This window comes from Haliotis asinina, chromosome 2 (genome assembly GCF_037392515.1).
Source record: "Haliotis asinina isolate JCU_RB_2024 chromosome 2, JCU_Hal_asi_v2, whole genome shotgun sequence".
Classification (NCBI taxonomy): Eukaryota; Metazoa; Mollusca; class Gastropoda; order Lepetellida; family Haliotidae; genus Haliotis; species Haliotis asinina.
This window is the reverse complement of record NC_090281.1, coordinates 67,299,068-67,315,448: the sequence shown is the minus strand read 5'-3', so window position 1 is coordinate 67,315,448 and position 16,381 is coordinate 67,299,068. Positions and strand designations below refer to the sequence as shown.

Genomic DNA, 16,381 nt, shown 5'->3' with positions numbered 1-16,381 from the left:
GAACTATTTGCCTGATCCAACATGAGGTATGACGGAAGAATTGTGTTTTGATCCTTAAGCTGTATCAGTTGCTGTGTTTATATGTCTGTGTTGCCATTGTTTCAACTGAGCCTGTCTTTGCATGACAGACTGTGTTGACCTGCACCTCAGCCATCCTCTTATTGTGTTGGAAGTAGCGACACATTGGCCAACTGTTGTCCTCTGGCACCATTTCACCACCCTATTGGTGGTTTAAACATTATTTTGGGTGTATGTTAAAAAATTTAATTGGTCAGATCTGGGGTGGGGTTGTAGCTGTTGCAGAATATAAAAGCATACATCTAAATAGAAAACCTTTGTAGACACAAGTTTCTACTGCTAGGACACTAGTTAGAAACTGATGTTATATTTTTTTGTAAATATGAGTAAAATCTTATATCTTTACTTAGGTAAGTTCATGGCTGAAATGGTGTCACTTTTTAGAATATTATGTTAAGTTCTGTATCCTGGTTATATGCATTTTATGGAAGACGACTTGTGGCTCTTCAGTCGTCAAGGCGCCATACACTAATTTTGTATTTAGTGGATAAAGACAGTGGTTTTATGTTTACACAAATAGTTTTTCAACCCAACTTTTGGAACACACCTATTGTCAAATATATTCCAAATAACACAATTCACGTTCAAGGTCACGGGTCATCATTTAAAGTTACTTGGAAGGACAGAGTTGGTAACCTCGGGATAAGTTTCTCATGTTAAGCAGTAATATGCAAACTTTGAACAAGAATGTGTATAGTTTTTTTAACAGACTACCAAAGTTATGCCATTCTTAAAACTTAGAAATCAGTTGTATAACTTGATGTGAGAATACTGTGAATGTATTTCCCATATTCCTATATTATTAGGTCTGATCTAATGACCATCTGGGTCTCTACTGTTGTGGGGATCTGTTGCTTCCCATTTCTGCATCTTCCTGTCTGTCAGTGGTGTTGACACAAACTCACCTCAGGCAGTGTGGCCTGGTGTTAACTGAGTGCAGCCGCCAGGACATGATGGAGGGGGATTTGCTGCTGTGTTGACTCGCACTCCTTGCAGTGTTGAAACAGGCTCAACCTCAGTTGTGTCTTGTCTTCCTGGATTGTTCTTCCTTAACTGGCTTAGAGGATGACAATTGTGTATTGTAGTTCATCATTATAAAGTGTAATAAATAGTTTATTGTTAGTTTTATTCACATAATCACACAGTTATTATTCGCTTATTGATATAGATCTGGATACTGCAGGGGGTAGGGGATGTTGATGTATTTTTCAAGCTGTTTTAGGAAAGAAACATTGACTGTGCCAAGTATGCAATGCAGAACTTGCAGACAAAGCCACCTTACAATTTTATATTACTGTAAAACTGTATTAATCCTTTCGGCATCATATGTGTATGATCTAAATAATACAGAACATTAGAAGGCCCTGCTTAATTTTAGAAGCTGTTACAGTTGTCTACGAATACAACGTTTTAGAAAAGGTTTTTGTGATCATGAAAGTCTTGATTCTAGATATTTTTTATGTACTGTAACAGAAGATGAAATCCATGTCATATGTTACCATCCAATTTATTATCAAATTTATTAATCAAATTCTTCATGATAATCAACCAGTATTGTAGATGTTTTATATAAGTGCATCTGTAAATGTCTGTGGTGCTGGTGTGATTGACGAGATTTGAATAATACATACTGGTAATGATTCTGATGGCCACCATCAAGTCATGAAGCAGACAGTGACCAGATGCAGAAGTCAGGGGGTTAACGTTGTTGTCAAGTGATATCTAGTTCTGGACCTGGGTCAGCCGCAATTCTACAGTGACACCTGAAACGTTCCCTAATATTTCCCCAGTTTGTGTTATCTGATGAGTGTTATGGCAAAGTAAATCTCTTGTATTTCCGCGATAATAGGTATAGTAAAGGCAAAGAGGTTTTCTGATATTATAATACTGAAGGAAAACCAAGTTCTATGGAAAGTCATCTTTTTTATTCAATTGGGTGCGATGATTCAGTGCAGGTACTAACTTGTTTGATAATGGTGTTAGTACCTGCACCAAAACGTCACACCCAGTGCAATAAAGAAGTTGACTATCCATAGAACTTTGTTTTCCTTCATCTATACATCTTCTAAAATGCTTTTGAAAGATATTACAATACTTCCAGAAAAAATAAGAAGTTGAACATCATGATTTTTTCCCCAATTTTCGTGCCAGGGAATAGGTGGAGGCGGTAGCGTAGTGGTTCAAGTATTTGCTATACAGGCTAAAGACTCCTTGATAGGCACAAACTTTTCAGCTCCTTTCAGGGGTACTTGAAGCCCAAGTTTGCAATACAGGCTAAAGACTCCTTGATGGGCACAAACCTTTCAGCTCCTTTCAGGGGTATTTGTAGCCCAAGTTTGCAATACAGGCTAAAGACTCCTTGATGGGCACAAACTTTTCAGTTCCTATGGGTACTTTAAGCCCAAGTTTGCTATCCCTATCTGTATCATCATGGCATTTTGAAGCCATTTTTACTCTCCGTGTTCATTTGGAATCCTAAACAAATATTTGATGTTTGTGACAAAACAGATGTGCTTTATTCTACTGACAAGTCACAGTCTACAATGTCTTCACATATAAACCAGTTGGAACGAGGTTTATATTTAGTTATTTCTTGTTTCAGGAAAACCCGTAACCTCAGTGAAAAGAAGCGCCGAGACCAGTTCAACATGTTGGTAAATGAGCTGTGTTCCATGGTCTCTGTCAACAATAAGAAAATGGACAAGTCTACTGTACTGAAGTCCACCATTGCATTCTTGAAGAACCACCAAGGTAGGTAGAGATGCACCAGTCTACTTCAGCTAATTTGTTAGGATGATTTATTGTTTCATTGGTGTCCAGAAGTTTGTATTTTGTAATCAAAGTGTTGCATGCAAACAGAACTTTCACTTTTTGAGTATACAGTCGAACCCCGTTTATCCGGACGTTTTGGTTTCACTCAAAAATCGCCCGGATAGTGAGACGTCCTGTTAACTAGATCAAAAAGGCAAAACGTGAAAGTTGAATGAAAGCAAAAAAATTTTATGTACGTATATCAGTAAGTAATATTACAGTCAATAGTAAAAACAGCAAATCATCATAACACATAAGTGTACCGATAATACATGGAAGGTGGAATGCAGGTTACCATTTGTCAGGTTGTCTCGTACGTAATCATGTAGCGCATGGAGCTTCAGGTGGTAAGTTAGATGAAAGTCTCCATTTTGCCAAATGCGCATTCTTTTTCTTTTATTTTAAACGCCCTAAAACATAAGACATCGCGTCGAACTTATGCTGTCTGCAGAAATTAAACTTCCGGACGGGATCACATGACTTAAATTATGTGGCAGGCTATTTTTAACTTGCATCGCAATAGATAGTAGGTTATAAGTGTTATATACAGTACAGTTACAGTGTAGTTTACCTAAATCCTACTTAACAGGTGTTTTCGTTACTGATGAGATGTTCTCACACGTGCCAAATCCTAATGAACAACCCGCGTGACACGCGTCACCAGTGTTTTGATGGCTAATTAATCAATTCACATCAAATGCCTTCCGATAGCTTAAAAGTGAAATCACCTTGTCATGCGGTAAACAATAGTGACGTGACACATGCATGTTGCACATATCCCACCGTCCGGATAACTGGATCATTTTTCAATGGAAATCTATAGGAATGGTTTGAAACTTCGCCCTCTGGGTCCAGAAGCTCGGGGTCCGGTTAAGTGAGTACAATTAATGAACGTAAGTTTCGTTTCACATAAAAATTGTCCAGAAGGCGGGGTTTCCGGATATGTGGGGTCTGAGTAGACAGGGTTCGACTGTACATTCTTTGGTGTACTCCACGTTTGCAACAGTATTCGTACAGAATTAAATCAATCTGATAATTACAATAATCAGTGTAATGAAAAAGAAATAAGTACACTTGCAGTCACAAATTCTTTCATATTCCTCCCTATCACTACCAACATTGAAAGGTAGTAACTCCAATATGAAAACTCAGACGATTCATTGAGACTTGGGGGAATGCACAGATTGTTATGTTCAGTGAAATCTCGTTAATCCGACATTGTTTGTTGCACAGCAAACTGTTGGATTAAAGAGGATGTTGTATTATCAAGTAAACTATGAGTTCATGGTCAAAAACAGGATGATCATGATTCATATAGAGTGTATGTGTATCTGTGTAATTTGTGTTGGGAATCGACCTCCTAAACCATGTTTAGTTATTGAAGTTAGATCACACCTTTTACAGCTAAACGATACGCAGGTCAAGATATTTGGTGTGCAAAAGTAGAACTCTATATATATGTGTCAACACTGATGCAGAAATCAGAACAGAATGGCTAATGATTTAAGAGTAGAAGTAAGAAATACCAATAAATCTGTTGAACTCAACAACTTTCGCTAATACCAAATGTTTTCTGGAAGCGAACAAGAGTGGGAAAGGGGGCATTTTATTGATGATCAACTTGTCAGCCAATCAAAACTGCTTGCTTGAATCACGTTATTATTTTTAAGTAATATTTGTTGTTTTCAAAACCAATTCCTATTTTAATTTCATACTTATGAAACCTTCATCCATTTAAACATGGATCTAAACAATAAAACAACAAGACATCTGCTCCCTCAGCACGCTATAAATAGGCATGACTTCCTGTTTTACTGCAGTTATATGATGTTCAATTATTGACAGTTTTTGTGTTAATAATCCTCAGTGCTCCTTACTTATCATCTTTACGGGCATGTGACAGTTTATTCATGGGCAGTTTATCACACTCATTGCTGATCTCACTTAGGAGATAAACCTACAGTATTTGAAAATCAGAGACATGCTGTACTGAATTGATGGCGACTAAATTTCAATTGGAACCGAACACGTAGTAGGTTTATCTCCATTCTACCATGACCCATTTAAAATCGAACTTGATTGCTCAGTGGAAGACACTGCGTGATCTGGCAAGGGATGAAAGGCGAGTTAATCTCGTCTGTGAAGGGAGTGGTTGGTGCCTTTCATTGCTGCACTAATTGCTAAGTGATTTTGATGGTTGTTGGTTGTGGCTGTGTCAGTAGTGCCAACCAATATGTTCAACCATGCAATTATTTCAGTGCCAACCAACAGGTTCAACAATTCAATTGCATCAGTAGTGCCAACCAACATGTCCAAGAATGCAATTGTTTCAGTGCCAACCACCAGGTTCAATGCCAACCAACAGTGTGATTATTTTCAGTGTCATGGCAATTAGCTTGTTAGGTTATCATCTTATGAAGACACAGGAATCAGTTATTACACAGGTTAAAGTTGGTTGTAATTACAGTGCCGCATGCAAGTTGTGCATCACTTGCAGTCTCCAAGTGTGGGCAAATGAAACTGTTTGACCTGCTGTAGCCTCAAGTACTGTTCATAAATCTTGTTTTCTCCTTTATTTACAGAAATTGCAGTTCAGTCCCAAATCCATGAAATAAAGGAGGACTGGAAGCCATCTTTCCTGTCCAATGATGAATTTTCTCAACTGATGCTTGAGGTAGGTGTCCGGGATGATATTTTCCATGCTCCCATCACTTATCATCATTCCCTCCGGTAGTGATTGGAGCCTTGCCCGTGCCTGGGTACTAACTTAATTTTCATTTTCATGACACTTCTCAACCATTGATGATCTTTGTCCTCACTCATGCTCAATCAGATACCACAGATGAAAAAAAAATAACTCACTGAATGCAGTTAAGCACCCATATGTATTTTGAAAGCATTCCTCAGTGTACGCAGTGTAATGAGAATTATGTAGAGGCATTGAAGTACAGTTGCAACATTAGTACAGGTATTGAAGTACTATAGCAACAGTAGTGCAGGTATTGAAGTACCGTAGCAACATTAGTACAGGTATTGAAGTATAGTAGCAACAGTAGTAGAGTTATTGAAGTACAGTTACTATATAAGTATAGGTATTGAAGTACTGTAGCAATGGCAGAACAGGTATTGAAGCATAGTAGCAATAACAGTGCAGGTATTGAAGTACAGTAGCAGTAGTAGTACATGTATTGAAGCAGAGTAGCAATAGTAGTACAGGTATTGAAGCAGAGTAGCAATAGTAGTACAGGTATGGAAGTACTGTAGCAACAGTAGTGCAGGTATTGAAGTACTGTAGCAACAGTAGTGCAGGTATTGAAGTACTGTAGCAACAGTAGTACAGGTATTGAAGTACTGTAGCAACAGTAGTGCATGTATTGAAGCAGAGTAGCAATAGTAGTGCAGGTATTGAAGTACTGTAGCAACAGTAGTGCAGGTATTGAAGTACTGTAGCAACAGTAGTGCAGGTATTGAAGTACTGTAGCAACAGTAGTACAGGTATTGAAGTACTGTAGCAACAGTAGTGCATGTATTGAAGCAGAGTAGCAATAGTAGTGCAGGTATTGAAGTACTGTAGCAACAGTAGTGCAGGTATTGAAGTACTGTAGCAACAGTAGTGCAGGTATTGAAGTACTGTAGCAACAGTAGTGCAGGTATTGAAGTACTGTAGCAACAGTAGTGCAGGTATTGAAGTACTGTAGCAACAGTAGTGCAGGTATTGAAGTACTCTAGCAACAATAGTACAGGTATTGAAGTACTGTAGCAACGGTAGTGCAGGTATTGAAGTACTGTAGCAACAGTAGTACAGATATTGAAGCAGATTAGCAACAGTAGTACAGGTATTGAAGTACTGTAGCGACAGTAGTACAGGTAATGAATAACTGTAGCAACAGTAGTACAGGTATTGAAGTACTGTAGCGACAGTAGTACAGGTAATGAATAACTGTAGCAACAGTATTACAGGTATTGAAGTACTGTAGCGACAGTAGTACAGGTAATGAATAACTCTAGCAACAGTAGTACAGGTATTGAAGTACTGTAGCAACAGTAGTGCATGTATTGAAGTACTGTAGCAGTAATAGGTCAGGTAGTGAAGTACAGTTGCTATATTAGTATAGGTATCAACATGTGTAAGTCCATAAAAAGTATTTCTTTTAATACAGTTCTTCAAATAGGGTTTTGGCCTTATCTATAGCTATGACTGTAGGAAATTTGCCTTACATGGAGGCATGCCTGTAGGGACTTATCTGGAGTTATTACTGTAAGGATGTGGCCGTATCTGGAGGTATGTCTGTAGGGACGTATTTGCGTTTCATATGCTGTCGAAAAGTTGAACAACGCAAGAAAAATAAATAAAAAATAAATTCAAACGAGTTGACCTTAAAGCTTTTCCATCTCCAAATAATTCTGATTAAAAAATTCTTGAATATTTCTAAAGACAATTGAAATGTGCAACAGAGATAGAATACCAATCATGGTTTGTTAGCCCTTCCCTGATTGATCCGTCTATGAATAACCAACCCATCTAATAGTGGCTTTCTGTTAGCAGACTGAAAATGGTGAGCAAGTGTCGTAAGCTTCCACATGCTAAAAGTAAAATATCTAGTTTTTAACACCTTACAAACAGAAAAAAACAACTTCATTAGAGGACTGCTAGTCTAATTAATATTCAGTTACTGGGTTTCACAATCAGAATCAATTGCTGGTGATATTTTAAATGAACTTGTAACATAAGCTACACTGGCCCAAAAAAGAGACGCATAGATGAATTCTGATCTTCAAAGTAGATTGTTTCGAAAAATATGGCATGGAATGACTGTCAATATTAATATTGAGTGTGAATATAGATGATGATGAATATGATGCACGTGCAAATACGGGATGTGAATCTTGATACTGATGGGTATAAAAGGCAGCTGTCCTGTTGCTGTTCATTCTCCGAAATTCTGTATATGCGACCCTCAAGATGCCACAACTAAACGAAGAAAGCAGAAACATAGCCATTGGACACTTAGAAGCTGGAGAAAGCCAGTCCTCAGTTGCCAGACATCTAAACGTGAGTCAGAGTACGATTTCCCGTCTCATGCAGTGCTACATGCAGTACAACTTGACCAGAAATTGTCCTAGGGGTGGGAGACCAATGGTGACAACTCCAGTGCAAGACCGCTTCATCCATGTGTTACATCTGTGAAATCAGACCTTCACTGCAGTGTACACCACCGACAGTGTTCATGGGCTGCGTCGGGTTTCAGCACAAACCATCAGGAATCGTGTAAGAGACCATGGAATGTGACCGATGTGACCACATACAGGACCTGTTCTGCAACAACACCATTGTTCTGCACGTCTTCTATGGAGCAGGAATGTTTGACCAGGGACCCTCTTGAACTGGAAGAGGATCTGGTTCAGCGATGAGTCGCGAATTATGCTGTATCGACATGATGGTAGGATGCAGATTTACAGACATTGAAATGAAAGATATGCCCAACACTGTGTTCGACTGCACATGCAAAACCTGATTTGGCACTAACGTCATTTGCACGAGGAATGGATGGGTTTCAATGGGTTTTGCTAGCGTTTTTCTAGAGTCAAAAGATAGGAATCCTATTTTGGATGCATAGATGTATCATCAGAGAAAAATTATTCATTATTTTAAAAAATTACATTTTGTGAAGTTCTTTTTTTGACGCAGTATATGTATATGCACTGACTGCTATTTGCTTAATGTTGTTATAGAACCAACAAAGCACAACACTGTAAGGTGTTCACATATGTGGTAGATTCTCTGTCTACTTAGTTAAAGTTCTTGATATGTATGCATCAAATGTGACTGTTCAGAACACAGTTTTATACTGATCACTCTGTGGGAGCTGGCATGTAATTAGTTGTTGATGGAGTAGACTTAGGCAAATGCTGAACCACCAACGTGTACGACAAATGTCAGTGATGTATTCCTAAACTGCAAGTGTCTTGAAGACATCTGTTGTATTTGGGTTCACACTTTCTCAGTACACATCACTACAGGTAATGAGTAGTCTTGTCTCAGACCAGAAGTTCATGTGGCTTTCTTATTAAGTAAGTTAAAGACCTACATCATTATATTTTAATACGATTCCATACAGGTGTCTGATGTTTTGTGTTGCAGGCCCTGGACAGTTTCCTCATTGTTTTCACAGTAAAGGGGAAGATCCTGTATGTGTCAGAGAGTGTTACATCCCTCCTGGGGCACCTTCCAGTAAGTTGTATTGTCCATACAGGCACACAGGTTGGAAAAAGGCCTCTCTTTCCTAGAAGATTGTGTAAAGTATTTATCAGATATTCAAGTTAGCAATAATCATTTAATTCTAGAATGCTGATGAAACAATTAGGGACAAATAGAATACTAAAAAAAATGATTTTGCATAATTATGAATTGATTGAGTCATTATCCATGCATACATTGTTTCCTAATGTGCACATGTATGGGATGAACTAATTTTGGATTGAATAGTTTCAGATATCATATGTTTTTGATGGGTCACTTGGCTATAACAAGGGATGTTGTTACACAGATAGTGTATACTCTTGAAAGATATCTTGTGTTTACAATAATGTTGTCCTTTATCAGTCAGTCACATGTTTTACAATTGTTCATGTGATTATTGAGACAGCATTACAGATGTTCTTAATTTGATCTACTGGTACTTGCACCATCACCTTTTGATTTTGGATTTTTGTTTCTGTTGCAGAGTGATCTCGTTTCCAAGTCATTGTTTAACCTTTTACATGAGTATGATCGAGAGAAAGTGTCCAATTTTCTACAGGATTTCCACTCCATGGCCAACACATCAGCAGAGTTTGGTAAAGGTGAGTATCACTGTATGCAAAGCCAAAAGTACGTGTCCTTCTGCCCTTACGAACGGTGTCTGAAAACTCCTGGTCCTAACTATGAATGATATGGGTACAACCCATTAACAGGTTGCATTTAGTATCTTACGTACCATGTATACATTGGGAATACTAAACTATGTCCCATGTAATGCCATATTTTTGAAAGGAGTGAATGGCATCAAATGATGTTATTACACAATGTGTAATAACTTTGTAAAGTTATTAAACAGTGATATCTTCAACAGGTGAGTTTTGTAACCATATACACATCATGGAGCACATTTGTACAGATTAACTCCCATTAGTGAAACATCAAAGTAATGAAGTTGTTGCCATCAACATCGCCATCTGTTGCTGCCATCAAGTATCTCCCATATCTCCCAAATGTAATTTTATTGCATTTATATTTTGTCAGTAGATGCATGTATTCTTTGTAAGAGATGAGACATATCTAAACAAATTCTCTCTCCTATCAGTGTGAGGTTTAATTTTTCAAAACGTCTATGACAGTGACATTCTGTTAAGAAGAATTAACTTACATATGTTGTAACCTTCTATGAAATTGGCGTTTTTGCTGATGCATTCTAAGTGTATTCAGATTATTTTAAGGAAATTACTATTATGCTAGTCTGTGTCTCATCAGCTTCGATAGAGATGGATTGTTGGTTATAACATTGACAAATCGGTATGCTGTGTTTTGGCTTTCTCAACTCAACCTATAACATTGAGTATCATAGTTGTGCATTGTAAACATACGTGCTGGTAACGATGTATGAAATATACACATAAGACAAGTAGGAGTAGCTACACACTTTGGCGAGTTTATTTGTCTTCAGAAATTGAAAAACACTTTTCAGTGCTTTTTGATAAGTAAAACAAAGCAATTGAAATCAATCATTGAGTAGAAACAGTATTTATTTTCATATGCATTTTACGCACACAGCTGGTACATAAAATGTGATGGATTTCTGTGCATGTAAATATACTCTTCGTCTTGAGGCGAATGAATATCCAAAGTAAAGTTTCACACATTACAGAATTCATGAAGTGACACAATACTGAGTGTAAACTTGTTGAATCCATGCAAATATTTATGAAGATGGGCCTGCTTATGTTTATACTGAATGCAAACAAGGTTCATACGATTAGAGAAGTGCAGGAATGCATAAACATTACAGGCTGAAAGATTGCCGACTGCGACGTTAAACCACACATCAATCAATCAATCATAAACATTACACAGAGGGATGTGACTAACACATGTCACGGTACAAACCTTTCGAAAAGGAGGTAAAACATATGCATCCTACCGGAGGCTGTTATTTCAAGGTTGAAAGAGGTGTTCAATTATCTCGTTACTGTAATCTGATTGAATGACTATACGCATGGGTATCCATACTGTTACTGATATACTATCCAGCTTTTATTGATGATGGATCAATGGAGACTGAGTGATTACACCGGATTTGATAATTACAGAGATCAAAGAGAAATGTTTTACACAATACTCATCCAAATTGTACAGAAAACTGACAATTTTAATCAGCATAAAACTTTCAACAGCTTGAACAAAAATGCTTGAAATACCCTTGTATGGTTTACAAGATATTAACTCTGTGTCTAAGATTTTTTTGAATTACCAACATACTGTGTTTTGTATCAAACGTAGGAAATATTTCATTGTTGTAATAACACTGACATGTATATTTATATGTTTGATGCAAGGGTTGTTATGCAATATTTCATTAGGTAACATTATCAACTTTAGGTTATGGAAAGTAGCTAGTTACAGTTCAATAAACTTTAAATTAGGAAGTTAATTTATGTCTATTTGAGCTTGGATGTATAATTATTTGTGTTTATACATTATGTTTTATTATATGAAATGGAATAATGCCTAAAAAGTAAATTCAAGCTATTGAATTCTTTGTATGTCCTTGAAACTTTGCATATTGTTTCCTTTCTGTGAGGAAGTTGAAGAAAATATAATCTTCAGGAACCTCTACAACCACTGCATCTAATTCAGTCAATGTGCATAAAAAGTATTTTGTTACCCATTTAAAATGAAGAGTACTAGATGCTTACCTTTGGGTAGGATATGTTGGACATAAACTTCATTCAAGGAAGTTAACCTACTGTAAGAGCCCAGTTTCAGTTATTGTCAAACCCAGCTAGTAATCATGGCTTACAGAACCAATAGCGGATTTTATGAGTCCCATCCCTCCAAATGGCAAATCAGATGCCAAATTTCATATCGGTGTTGGAGCTCATTGAAGATGATGGGATTGTTAATCAAGATGTCTGAAGGTCTTTTCCTGTGAAGTAGTGAATTAGTGTCACCTACTGTCAAACACTCAAGTTCCCAAATTATCGCAGTATGTATCGCAATATGGTTGTCTGGTCACAATATATTGCAAGACAATTTATTTGCCAATACACAGTCCTACTGTGAAATGCCTCATCATTAGAGAAGCAAGATTAAAAACATAGAGAGATTTTGGATAATCTTCCTCAGTGTTAGTTAGTGGTATTGTGAACATGCTTAGTCAGTCTGACTGAATCACAGTGCCTCATTATATTCCCTAGTGCCCAGTCCTCCCTGCAATGCTAAGACCTTAAATCAAGCAAGTATAGATTACCTCAGGTTCTGAATTTCCCATCGGACTCCTTCTCTATTTATATGAGTTTATTTGTTACTGACAAAGTTATATCTGTTCAGAGACTTTTGCGCTATCAATCCGAGATGTAACTTGTATGCGAGACAGCCTATCGTCACTTGGATGCAAGACGCTTCACCATAATTAATTCAATCACTGTGGAACCAACTCAACTGGGTTCGAACACGGCGTGGAGTATTTAAAGTATCTTGTAAAATCCCCCAAAGTGATGGTTATATGACAGTAATGGATAACAGGTTTCTCGGTCTCAGATTTCAGGCTTTCGTCAGTTGCTCAGAACAGATTACCATGGATGAACTTTGAAATCTGCAAGTTGTTAAGTTGATTATTTCTATCTAACATTAGTTTGTTCACTCACGAGATCTTTTGTTTGACAAAATATTAAAAAGTTATCGTAGGTTGATGTATGCTTGGAGTCTCTATTTTTGCGGCACCTGAAAACATCAGGAAAGCAGGAACACCACGCCCTGGGTCGGCTGTTTACGTATGCAGTTTACAGTCCATCGCATTTGAAATAGTGATTCATTTCATTTAAATGTACTACTTGTAGAAATATTAACGCGTTCGCTTTTGCAGTAAGTTCTGGGAAACTAGTATCACCCCTGTCGCCATTGCATCTTGTATGAATCAAGATTTTGTCTACTTCATCAAGAGAAACCCTGTGATAACTATAAAGTGATTTGCATATTTCCGGAAGTGGTGTAACGACACCCAGCACAAAGCACGTTTTGTTTAAGAAACAAGCGGCAGTGATTGTGAAAGAAAGTCAATGTCAGCCTTTGTTGACATCTCATGCTGATCAAAATTAAAGTTATATCAAAATGCAGCGCTGTTTCTTCGATATTTCGATGTTTCAGTGTCTGATTTGAAATGAAAATGTTATGTTGGCTGTGTGAAGTTGTTTAATATATTAGATCGGAATGTACTTTTGGGGCATATAGTAATCTGTTTGTCTCTCTGCGCAGGCAAACTGTAGTGCAAATGTGGTTGTGCAGCGTAGAGAAACTGACCAGTCTTCATATATGTGAGCAAAGCGAGCAAAGGTTGGCAACGCACTTCCCTCGCTTCGATTCAAAAAGTATTTTTCGTATCAAAATAAAATGTCGCCACCATCAAAGGTACACTCCCATTTCCTCGCTAGGTTGTGCTCTGTGATTTCCAATCATATTTAATAATTACTTATGTGAAATATGTTTTATTCAACACTTTAAGTGCCACTCGTGGTATTCAGTTCATTCTTGGCCTCCATTACCCCTGCCAGCTTCCAGCTCAACGGAGTGAAGGAACAAGAATAAGCAGAAATTATAAAGATATACCATATTGCCTGATTTTATCATGATTCTGTTGGAATGTATTTGTCTTAAGTGTCGGCGTTTTGTTAGATCTCTTGTAACATTTATTCTACAATAAACACACTTCTGGCATAGTGGGCATATGAAGCATGGGAGGTAACTCTTTCTGTATTCCATACAGAATAATAACTTGTTCCTTCACTGCTTTGAACCGGAAGCTGGCAGGGGTAATGGAGGTGAAGAATGGTCTGATGTACCATGAGTGGCGCTTAAAATGTTAATCATATAATTATTAAATATGGTATTGGAAATCTTAGAGCACAACCTAGTGAGGAATTTGGAGTGTACCTTTGATGGTTGCGATATTTTATTTTGACATGAAAAATATTTTTTGAACCAAAGCGAGGGAAGTGCATTGCCAACCTTTGCTCGCTTCGCTCGCCTATATGAAGACTGGTCATATTCTCTATGCTGCGCAACCCCACTTGTGCTACAGTTTGCCTGTGCTCTCTGTAAATATAGTCTGTCTGTCCTGGATCTCTAAAATTTATTGGTACTTTTTCCTGAAACTTTACCCACACAAAAGCCTTGTTGTCAAATGGTGTTGAGTTTTAGGATGTCTGTTTTTTCTGTTTCTCTGTCTACAAGTTAGACTCTGGTAATTGTAGTAGTGTGCTAAAGTACTATTGTTAAAAACCTGGTTGTTTTCATACTTTTACCTACAATTTATGTAGTTAATGTGTGCAAGTCTAAAATATCTGTTAAACCAAGTTCGGCTTAACTACAGAAGGGAAACACAGTAAAAGGACTTCACTGTGGAGAAATTAGTGCAGAAATGAGAAATGCGTTTTTTCAAAGTCCAAAGCAACTTATTTGGAACAGACCATGGCATTCTGCAAATTAGTGTCTGGTGATATTGTATTACGACACTTTTTAAATGGCCATTTTGAAATTAGACTTAGCTTCATTAACGATAAACGATAGCTGAAGTAAAAAGAAAATACCTTTAATACTGAAACTATCAAGGATAGTTTACAGATAATATCCAGCTCCAGATAAGCTGGGTAAGTGCGTTATATAAGCTATGAAAAAGTTGAAATAAGCATGAAAAATAAATGTTAGCATATGAAAAATATTAATGTTTATGCTCTTTCAAAATAACAGTGTGTATTTACCCAATGCATCAAAATTATGTTGTGTATCACGTCAATTCAAGACAGTCAAGCTTAAGGCTTTTCCATCTCTAAATAATTCTGATTTAAAAATTCTTGAATAATTCTAAAGTCAATTGAAAAGTCAACAGGGATGGAATACCATGGTTTGTTAGCCACTGATTGATCCATTTGTATATAACGAGCTGTCAAATAATGGCTTTCTGTAAACAAACTGAAAATGGTGAGCAAGCACGATAAGTATCCACGTGCTAAAAGTAAAATAAATATCTAGTTTTTAACACTTTACAAACTGAAAAAAACCCAACTTCATTATTAGGCAAGTACTGTGTTTCACAATCAGAATTAGTTGCCAGTGATATTTAAATGAACTTGTAAAACTAGTTTTTTGCAGTATGGAAGTGAAACAACATGATGTGAACAAGGTGTTGAGAAATAATCCACCTGACAGTGTGAAGACATTCCTGTTATATCACTAAATAACATCTTGGTATTTTATATTCTACGAAAACAGATGCAGACTAAGGCATGTAATATTTCTTATAGCACACATTCAGTCACCTCTAAGTAATTGAAGGAATTACTGCAAATTAGAAGGAATTGCATCTCAAATGTAAACAAATGCAGCCCACTTGTGAAAAAATAGCAGCATTATTGGTAGTTTAGCATTAATAACATAAACACAACGCCCCTATCAGAAGCAATGTCAATAATACTCGAAACGTTATTTTATTATTGAATTTTAAAAAAAGTCAGATCTGTTATACTTATTTGAAATGAATACCTTGATTTTATGATAATGATGGGTATCTAAATGTTCAGATACCTTCTTGAAACTGGAAATACCCACTTATGTTCAAAAGTATTTGAGTATTCATACCCACATGCTCAATATTGTAATGGTCAAAAGCATATCTGAAGCTCTGCAGCCCTGTCGATCTTTGGGTGGTCATGACACCTATATGTTATGAGACATTTAATGTGATGGCATCCTAGATATCTTGGGCATACCAGTGTTTGCGGTAGGTTTTGTACAAGTGTGTGCAGAAATAGAATTACAAATATGCAGTCCAAATCTTCTGCATTACAATCCTGAATCATGTTAAAATGTATCGTTTCTCTATATGTTGCAGTTTTAAGGTACTTTTTGAAATTATGTAGATCAGAATCTATGCGTCCAAAACGTGCATGCAATATACTTTTTGGTAGTAGTATTTTTTTGTTGTGAAAACGCGAGTTTCTGCATTAATGTGAACAGTGGTATACATTCCAATAAAACTCCACTATACCCTGGATGCATCTACGGTGCATTTTTCAGGGGTATCAACTTATTCATTATGTGGAACATATCAGAGTTTATTCTTCCTCCTTCATCATAACATCCTTGATATCTCCAGGGTACATGTTCCGATAAATCTCCACTTTAACCTGGATGCATCTATAGCTACAATAAAATCTAACTCTAAAATCCCACAATCAAGAT

The 16,381-nt window shown here is 37.0% G+C and overlaps 1 protein-coding gene across 2 annotated transcripts in view; it reads left to right on the top strand.

Moving 5' to 3' along the window:
• Positions 1-16,381, top strand: part of LOC137274194 (neuronal PAS domain-containing protein 2-like) — a 62,118-nt gene that overhangs the window by 24,159 nt on the left and 21,578 nt on the right. For both annotated transcript variants that reach the window (XM_067807248.1, XM_067807247.1), the window contains 4 exons: positions 2,681-2,829; positions 5,472-5,563; positions 9,032-9,121; positions 9,615-9,732. In XM_067807248.1, the coding sequence (XP_067663349.1) occupies positions 2,681-2,829; positions 5,472-5,563; positions 9,032-9,121; positions 9,615-9,732 (449 nt within the window). The remainder of the gene's footprint in view (positions 1-2,680; positions 2,830-5,471; positions 5,564-9,031; positions 9,122-9,614; positions 9,733-16,381) is intronic.